This window comes from Sorghum bicolor, chromosome 4 (genome assembly GCF_000003195.3).
Source record: "Sorghum bicolor cultivar BTx623 chromosome 4, Sorghum_bicolor_NCBIv3, whole genome shotgun sequence".
Taxonomy (NCBI): Eukaryota; Viridiplantae; Streptophyta; class Magnoliopsida; order Poales; family Poaceae; genus Sorghum; species Sorghum bicolor.
In genome coordinates, this window is record NC_012873.2 from 8,253,953 (window position 1) to 8,264,218 (window position 10,266).

At 42.2% G+C, this 10,266-nt stretch overlaps 1 protein-coding gene across 1 annotated transcript; it reads left to right on the top strand.

The window, feature by feature from the left end:
- LOC8073773 (eukaryotic initiation factor 4A-1) lies at positions 954-3,914 on the top strand. The gene is made up of 4 exons (XM_002451745.2): positions 954-2,013; positions 2,141-2,284; positions 2,406-2,830; positions 2,948-3,914. Exons 1-4 carry the CDS (start codon positions 954-956, stop codon positions 3,614-3,616), a joined length of 2,298 nt encoding a protein of 765 aa, XP_002451790.1. The 3' UTR covers positions 3,617-3,914.

Genomic DNA, 10,266 nt, shown 5'->3' on the forward strand with positions numbered 1-10,266 from the left:
CCCCAACCGTCGTTGGAATATTCGGATAGCGTGGATTAACCTGCCTAGATCTAACGGTCAAGACCCCTCGACCGTTGGAATCGGATAGTACAGATTAACCCACCTCCAATCTAACGGTCAAGCCCTAACCATTGGAATCGGATAATGCACATTAACCCACATAGATCTAACAATGGGAATCAGTCCTAGTGCGAGGGCGTTCTTCGTAAGCGAAATTTGTTGGCCATTTAAGTGCTTTAATTTGTTTTTGAGTTGTCGATATATATTGAAGATGCTAGTTTAGAACGGAGAAACAATTGATGATTCCTTTGCTTGGCATATTTCCACGCTTTGATGTCGCCACGTGGATATTTATTGTTTTCCCATATATGTTAAGGAGGGGGGGCATTTAACTAAGTAGAAGTTGTGTGCTACTATAATGGTGTTCCATTACTGAAATTTGCATAGTTCAACAATCTAATAATAGAGTATGAAAGTGTTTGAGTATTTTTGGCTGTTATAATATATAAACTGTGCTGTGAAACAGTTGGGTTCCTTTTCAATATGATGTCTCCGCCCTTTTGTTTGAAGTCGTTAAGTACTCAAGAGGATGTTTGTGTGGAGTTTGATTCCTTTGAGAGCACATAGAAATCTATTTGCCGATGAAAAAATTATGTGCAATTCTGGTTGAAGCATATCCATCACTATGTTTACATGTTTTCCCAAGATTTCCAAATCCTGAAGCTCACACTTTCTATTAAGAGACATTGTATTAAAGTGAAATAAAAAAAGATAAGATATTGATGGTGGATGCATGTCTGCAGAAAAAAAAGAAAGTTTTCACCTGTTTAGAGAATAATAATATACAAATTTACCCTCGTTTCCCTTATTACAGCTTAGCACTAATTTCTTTCTGTTTTCTCTGATCATCAGCTGCTTACGTGGGTTTATATATGTGGTAGGTTACAGCTAGCATGGGTCTGACAGAAGGCATGCAATTGGTTTCGTCAAGAACTGAGGGGCACATTTCATCACAAGTTGTGGAAAGTAGGGGTCCTGAAAAGAAGGCTATGCTAGAGCAAGAACTATCTGTTACTCCATCAGATAAAGGGAGGTGTTTTGCTTGTCATGATACATCGCACAATTTGGAGCAGTGTGGAATAAAATACAATCATACCACTGTGCCACATCAGTTTGGCTATGCTACAAAATATCCGTTTACCATGATTCAGCCTTCAGAGGAGACGGTTGAGAAAGAGAAATTCAACCATCACTGTGTTTTGATCACATCGGATCTCAGTAACTTGGACCAGGGGATATTGAAATCTGAACTGCAGAAGTTTTGGAAGCTGTCCGGTGACTGGGAGCTACGGAGGGAATGCAGCAAGAGTTTCCTGGCCTCTTTCAGCTCTGAGGATGACGTCATAAGTTGTTTAAATTTTCCTGAGATGGAAGCACTACTGGATCATAAGGAGGTAAACTTAACTGTAACAAGGTGGCAGGAAGGCGATGAGGAAAGTCTTGACTTGATTGAAGAGTGGGTTTTAGTGCGCGGGGTTCGAAGAATATATAGAAACTGGAAGGATTTATATCAAGTTGCTTCCGCGTTTGGAGTGCTGATTGATGTGGATGAGAAAAGTTTGGAAGCTGGGGATAAGGAGCCTATTAGGCTGAAGATTGCACTAAGAAGCCTTGATGGTGCTCCCTTCTCATACTACTTTGCGCTCGGAAGGTCTTCCAGACTGGTCATGGTCACAGTCGTACAAGACAAAGCAGAAGGTATGCAACAGCAAAATAAGGAATCAGACAAGGAGCATAATAAGGAACTGAATGACGCACAAAGTATATTTCTGGAAGAGACGGAGTGCATTGAAGAGTCAAGGTTGGCAGGAGAGATCAAAGGAAACAAAATAAGTGCTCCAGCAGCCACTACAGCTAACACCAAGAAAACAACAATGGACAGTTCAAAACCTGAAGAGGTGCAACCTGTAGGTCGAAGTTCAACAAGCATGATTGGAGAAGAGCACTTCGAAGGTGAACAAGCACAAATATTTTTTTTTTAGGTTTTATCCTAATAAACATCTGTGGTTGAATGTTTTGAGTATGTAGGACTATGTGGTTTTTCTTTTTTTGACATCATTTTGTTGACATTTCCTTGAAGGTAAACGAAAGCCTCCTATCAAACATGTGTTCAAAAGAAGAGGTAAGGAGCAGCAAGTTACAGAAACTGAGGACATCCATATATATGGCAGTTTCAGTGGTATGGGTCTTCATGAAAATCTACTGAAGGGAATATATCAATATGGTAAGTCATATGTTATTTTTGTTTTCTTGAGAGACCAGTACATAACAATTATTTCTGTACTGGAAACATTTCCTAGACATGATTTTGTGCTTATCACCGTTCCTGTGCAATTTTGTTTAAGGTTTGGAGAAGCCTTCCGTGGTTCATCAAAGAGGAATTGTCCCATTTTGCAATGGCCAGAGTGTTATCCATGAGTCTTTGTCTGGAACAACTGTAACTCTTTGCACTGGAGTTCTTCAGCGACTTGATTATCGATCCGCAGAATGCCAAGCTTTAATCATTGTACCAACACGCGACTTAATGTACGAGACCGAGAAAGTTATTGATGCACTTGGTCAGTTTCTTGGTGTTAAACCTTACACTTGTACTGGAGGAACGAGTTTCCGCGTGGACCAGCAAACTCTGTCAAGTAGAGTTCAGGTTGTCATTGGAACTCCTGGGCGCATTCTTGACTTGCTGTCAAGGGATGCATTGTGTAAAGACCACATCAGAATGCTTGTTCTGGATGAAGCAGATGAACTACTCACAGGAGGTTTCAAAGACCAGGTTAGTTATAATTCATTTACCTACCAGCTCTGTTGTGGTAATCAAGATGAATGAGCACTATAATAAGCTCTTGCTACGCTCTATACAATATGACCAGCTATGTATCTTTTTCTGCAGACATGTAACATTATCCAGTATCTCCCAGCCAAAATCCAGATTGGGCTTTTCTCTGCTGCCTTCTCCAGTGAAGCTCTAGAAACTAGCCACTGGTTCATGGATAAGCATGTGACAGTTAAAGTGCCGAGAGATGAAGAGCTAAAGGATATCGGAATCAAGCAGTTCTATCACAAAGTTGAGAAGGAAGAGAAGCTAGGAAAGCTGTATGTGCTTTTCGACACTCTAACTCTAGAGTCCACACAAATTGTCATCTTTGCGAACACAAAGCAGGTTGTCAAAACGCTCATACAAGATATCAGAGGCAAGGGCTACACTATCTCAGCAAGCCATGGCGGTATGAGCCAGCTTGGCAGGGACACTGCCATCCAGGAGTTCAGGGCTGGATCATCGCGTATTCTCATCGCCACTGACCTACGAGGCACCAATCTAGGGCAGGTTCCCATTGTCATCAATTATGATCTCCCAACACAACTGATGCAGTATATCAGTCGTGTTCAGCAGCAAAGAAGATATTCTGAAACTGAAAGTGTGGCCATTAATTTTGTGACTCCTGCCGATGAACGCATCGTCTCTGATATCCAGAAGTTCTGCAACGGCCAGATGAGCAAACTACCCTCCAATCCAACATTTGAACTCTTGGTGGGTTATGATGTTCAGAAATGTTCCTAAAAGTCTCTACACAGGTTACAAGGAAGCTTGATGTTTGCCCCAAGACTCAATATTGTAACGGTTTCATAGGGAGTTAAACTCAAGACCTAGGTTGCTACTTAGCCCTGAGACAGGCCATTCATTTTTTTATTACCCAAAGAAGAAATAGCGATATACTATAATCATGACTCGATGCTAGGTCTCTTTTATATGGGCAGCAAGGTAATTTATTTTACAGCTGCACAAAGTTGCTCCCTGTAGTGCTTAACGTGTAGTTAAACTGGGACGGAGGGAGTACAACTTAATGAATCAATATGCGGTTTTCTTAGAATAGTTTGAACAAGTAAATTCAAATGTGAAATACGCTCTAGTGGTTGAATGCTTGTGCAATGACTTGGTAGTAGGTATAGTTAGAAACAAAGAAAATTAAATCACGCTGCATGATAAAGTGTCTCATTTTTCTTTTTTTTTAATTAGCCCCACACAGATGGCATTTCTACGAGGCCGAAATATTATGGAAGGTGTGATCATTTTACATGAGTAGCATAAGAAACTAAATGGAGTGCTATTCAAAATAGATTTCAATAAAACCTATGATAAAGTAAATGGGAATTCCTACAACAATCTCTTCACATGAAAGGATTATCACATACCTGGTGCAACTGGATCCAATCCTTTGTACGAGGTGAAAATATGGGAAAGTAATAGGATCTTACTTTCAAACAAAAAAGGTCTTAGATAAGGAGACTGATCCCTAATACTATTCAACATAATGGTGGATATGCTGGCAATCTTCATCTCTAGAGCTAAGGAGAGTGGTCAGGTAGAAGGGGTTATCCCACGTCTCGTGGAAGGAGGTTTGTCTATCCTACATATGCAGATGATACAATTATTTTAATGGACCACGATATTGAGCAAGCGAAGAACATGAAGCTTATTTTGTGCACTTTTGAACAATTATCAGGTCTAAACTAAACTTCCATAAGAGTAAGATATTCTACTTTGGACAAGCAAAAAAATGTGAAGCACAATATGCAAATATATTTGGTTGTAAAGATGGATCTCTCCTTTTTTGATATCTAGGAATTCTAATGCACATAAGAAAGTTAAACAATAAGGATTGGAAATTAATAGAAGAAAGTTTGGAGAAAAAATTGAGTAGCTGGAAAGGTAAGCTTTTGTCATTGGAAGTTGGTGTTGCTCAATTCGGTTTTGTCCAGTTTACCTATGCTTATGTTCTCTTTCTTTGAAATCCCAACAGGGATACTAAGCCAAATAGAGTACTATAAATGAAGATTTTTCCGACAAAAACCATCAGAAAAAATATAGGCTAGTCTAGCCTGTCAATCTAAGGACTAAGGGGGTTTAGGTATGCAGAACTTTGGATTTACAAAATAAATGCCTCTTATCCAAATAACCTTTCAAACTTATTAGTAACAAAGAGGTGTTTGGCAAAAGTTACTTTAAATATATTAAGAATAAGACTTTTGACGAGTGTAAACAAAAAGGCGGGTGATTCTCATTTTTTGATAGGCCTCATGGGAGTGAAGGACTATAACACTCCAAATTTTTGAATTTCAAATTTAGTTTAAATTTGACTTAATTTTGGCTCAATTTGAATTTTTGGAGAATTATTAAATAATTTACAAAATTAATTAAAATAAAATATAAGGTAGAAACGTGTTTGATTTTTGCATTCATGCTGCTGCATAATTTTGCTTGATTTTATTTATTTTGCTGATGCTTGTTTTGTTTTGTTTTGGAGCAAGAAAATTTAAAAAAAAAAGAAAAGGGGAGAGCTCTCACCTGGGCCGATTCTCGGCCCAGCGCCCCCGCACCCCTCCCCTCTCCCCTCATGCCCAAGTGGGCCGCGGCCCAGCCGCACGGCAGCAGCGCCCCTGCCCCTGCTCTCTCTGCCGCCCGCTGACTGGTGGGCCCCGCAGGTGGGACCCACCTGTCATCACCCACCTCCGGCCGAGACGGACTCGGGGCGCAACCACCGCCCCGGTTTCCGCGCTTGGCGCCTCTATCCGAACCGTGCGCGCCTCCCAATGATCACCGCCGCCTATTTAAGTGCCCCCGCGTCCGCGTTCGCGACCCCCTAGAACCCTAGCCGCCTCAAAACGCGTCGCAAAGCCCCTGCTCGAGCTCGATCTCGCCGGACTCGCGCCGCCGCCGTCGTGCTTCCCATCGCCGTCGTCTTTTCGCCAAGGTGAGGACCACCGCGGGTGCGCAAGGTCGCGACGAGCTCGAAGACGCCCTCGGCACGCCCCCCCTCTCCCTCCCGTGCACGCGCCCTCGCTCGCCGGAGTTAGCCGCCGCCGCCGCATAGCGCCGCCGCGTGGCCTGCGCACTCCGGCCATGCCCAGCCGCCGCCGTCGTGCGCACCGGCCCCGCTGCGTCGCGCGCAGCCCGCCCATGCGCTCCGCGTGCTTCCCCACGCCGCGTATCGCCGCCCCGTCGAGCTCCCCGGCCGCGGCCCAGCCCCGCCTGCTCGCCTCGCCAAGGGCGCGGTCCACCGTGGACCGCGACCCCAGTGCCCGCACGGCCGGTCCACTGGACCGGGTCCACGCCGCCCCCGCACCTCCCCCGGTCCACCATGGACCGGTGGACCGCCCCCCTCCTCCCGGTCCACAGCGCCGCCATGGACCGGGCCATTCACGCGCTGCCACGTGGCCAGGCCGGCCACGGTCCCGCGCGCCCCCTGGCCTTTTTGCGAAAAGGCCCCCGGCTTTCCTTAAAATCAACCCGCACTCCACCCAGTTATAGATTTATTTAAGTTTATGCCCTTAGTTTTTGCAGTTTAACCCTTTAGAATTTATTTATTTAATCCAAAATGAGTTTTAATTCAGTTTTAATTAGTTTTAATTATGAAAAATAGTTCAGTTTATCTACAGAAATGCCATTCAACTTGTTTTAGCCATAACTTTTGCATCGTAACTCCGATTTAGGTGATTCTGGTCGCTATGGTTTCGTTTCGTCGAGTAGAATACAGCAGTGCAGTTGCTTTCTGTTTTCGCATGCTTTGGTGTACTGTTTCTGATTAAGTTTGTTTGCTTGCATGTATTGTTCCTATGATTGATGATTGTCGCGTATAGCCAACGAGACGTTCGTGAAGGAAGAGGTTCAGGATCCCGCTGAGTTCGAGCAACCCGACATCGATCAAGGCAAGTGCAGACACCATTTGATCATTTTGAACCTACTCATTAATGTCATTTACTTTATATGCATGTGTCCAATGAATGCAAACCCTAAGGACATGACTAGCTTTACTTATTATTCCTTGCTCACCTGGGGTTATGTATTTGGATAGACTAGGCTATACTAGGTTTGCTTAGCTGCTCTACTCATCTTATACACATGCCTAAACAAGTATTAGTCTCTGCTCAACTTGATGCTTAAATTGTGCTGAATCTTTGGTCACTGCGGTGATGGCGATGTTGGATGCTTGCGAGCATCGTGATGATGGTGGTGACAGGGGAGCGGGTACCGTTGGTGGTCCGGTTTGCCGGGCATACCCGTCTCTGCTCTCCGTAAGGACTTAGTCAGGGAGCGGCCCCCTGGGACTTACAGTGCAGCTCCAAGCTATATGGCTCTGGCTTGACTAATTAGCAGGACCTCCACTAGTAGGGTGTTACTTTCCGGGTAGGCGTGAGGAAGTAACTTGGGTAATGAATATTAAGTTGTCGGTTGATCGGTACGCCATGGCTATGGGTATCGACTGCCGAGCGCCCCGACAAAAACTTGCGAGTGGCATCCTATTAGTTGGACCCTGTGAAAGGTCTCGTAGTGAGACCCTGCCTGCTCACCTTGGAAGTGTTTTGGGGAGTCGCGACCCCGGGCAAATGGGAATCACGACTTGGAGTGAACGTGTACACCTCTGCAGAGTGTAAAACTGATATATCAGCCGTGCTCACGGTCACGAGCGGCCCAGACCCTCACTTGATGAGCAAATTGGATTCACTGGTTACTTGGAGATGGACCTTGGCGAGGTTGCTACCTCGTGTTTTGGCGGAATGGCTATTCCGTGTTGGCAGGATTGCTATCCTGTGTTATTATTTGGGGTTAATCTCTGGATTACTATAATAATTAGGATAGTCTTTTAAAAGATGCTAATTACTACTTACACTAATTAAGGGTTGGGTTTATGCTACTCATAATTAGTAATAGGTTGTTCTAATAATTGTCATAATTAAAAGTGATCAACTAAAATGCTACCGCAGTCAAACCAAGTCAGCTTTACCTTGTTTTAAGCCTTGCATGTCATTACTTTCCGTCAGTGCTTGCTGAGTTCGACATGAGCTCACCCTTGCTATAATCATTAAAGGTTGCTCGGACGATCAGGAGTACAATTGTGATTTCCCTGAGGACTACCCTGAGTCTCCCGGTTGTTAGGCTCGTGTGGTTCTGCCGTCGACCTTCCTGTGGCAAGGTGGTCCTGCTGCGTCGGCGTTTAGTTTCCTCTTTTATCTATGGAACAGTTTAGTTTATGTTTCCCCTTCGCACTTTGTTAAACTTTTGGCTTGTAATAATGGTACATTTACTCTCATTTATGTAATTCGTTTGAACACTGTGTTTTGTACCATTGATGATGTCGATCCATGTGTGTGAATTTGAGATCCTGGCGCACATGTAATTTGACACCCGAATGCTCTTTTATATGCGGGTGTGACAAGGACCAGTTTATGAGCTTGGCAAAATTTAATTTGGATGGCTCACAAATCAGGTTCTGGGACTGCTTAGGGAAATAGTCTTTGTGTTCACAATGCCCAAACTTGTATAATATTGTTTGCAAGAAACATGCTAGCTACAGAGGTCCTTAGCACAAATCCACTAAATATCTCTTTTAGAAGAGCTCTAAAAATGGCATAATCTGGTTGCACGCATTGCAAATGTTAGATTACAAGCTAGTAGTGATTCAATATTATGGCCTTTGAAAAAAAATGCTACATTCACCTTGAAGTATCTATATCGGGTCCTAGTTAGTAATGGTATTAAGGTCACACAAGAAATTTGGTGAACAAAATTACCTTTGAAAATTAAGGTCTTCTTATGGTTCCTGAAAAAGAGGGTCATCTTTGATACCATGCTAGATTTCTGGTGTGCTTTTACATGTTGTGTTTGGTTTAGTGCCTCGTGAAACATTTATTTAGGCCTGATTTAGATCTAAAAGGTTTCTGAATGTTGTGTTTTGATACTGTAGCACTTTCATTTTTATTTGGCAATTATTATCTAACTATGGATTAACTAGGTTCAAAAGATTTGTCACGCAAATTACATGCAAACTGTGTAATTAGTTATTTTTTATTTATATTTAATACTTTATGCATGTGCTGTAAAATTTGATGTGATTGAGAATTTTAAAAAGTTTTTGGATTTTAGAGTGAACTAAACAAGATCTTAATGGTTGGGATAAACAAGGAGGCAATAAGTATAATTCACTAAGGCCTTGTTTAGTTCACCCCGAAAACCAAAAAGTTTTCAAGATTCCCCGTCACATCGAATCTTATAGCACTTGCATGAAGCATTAAATATATATGAAAACAAAAACTAATTACACAGTTTAGGTGTAAATCACAAGACGAATGTTTTGATCTTAGTCTATAGTTGAATATTATTTGTCACAAACAAACGAAAGTGCTACCGTGTCGAAATCCGAAATTTTTACGGAACTAAACAAGGCCTAATACTAATTGGTGTTGTGGCTTTGGTTGGTCGATATATAACTACCAAGTAATGACATGGTCTTTGACACCTCTCAAGAACATATGTTCCTTTTCGTTTCGGTAAATCTACATGTTGCTCGAATGATTTTTGGACTCCGGTCACTCGATTTCTGGTGGCCGTCAAATGACGCTGCCAACGGATTGGATGCTCAGTTGTGGTGTGGTCGTGGGCCAGGTGTCGCGGTTGCTCAACGCTACATGCGGACGCTTGGGCAGGGTGCCTGCTCTCCTCTCAACGCAACTGCAGTGAAGACCTAACCGCAGGCGCATCACGTGCATGTTGCTCCAAGCCGACTACGCCGCAGGTGGAGTGCATGCAGCTACAGTGTCTTCTGTTTTGCAGGTGAAGGGACAGGTTGTCCCATCAAATCACCTAGCCCCATAAGAGTATATGATATTTCCTTTAGCGAGAGCAGATTACACGTTATTGTAACATATTTTACTACTTCTATTTTGGTGTAAATTCTATGTTCAACTGGTGTAAATTGATTATTTGTAAATAGAAATAGTTAGAATTACTCGAACTATTATCTGATCTTTTTTTAGTTTTTTCTGATGTATGTTTTATTTGGTTCTCCTTCAAATTTTTTAATTTGGCTTTCATAGAATTAATCTGGTTTTTTTTTGGCTTTTTTGAATTTATGTATGTTTTATTTGGTTTGTCTTTGAAATTTTCCAATTTAGCTTCTATAGAAATGATCTGATTATTTTTCTACATTTTTTATTTGTTGTTTGTATATGTTTTATTGCTTTTTCTTTGCATTTGTATCAATTTGTACTTCATAGTAGTTATCTGCTATTTTTTGTTATTTTATAATTCAATTTTCATATTTATTGAATATTTTTTTTTGTATCGTTAGAAGTAGATGGAGCGGTTATAGAAATCAAGTGATGGCAGAGATCGGAACGCTTGATTGTGTTTGTTTGTTGGAATCGAGTGATTTT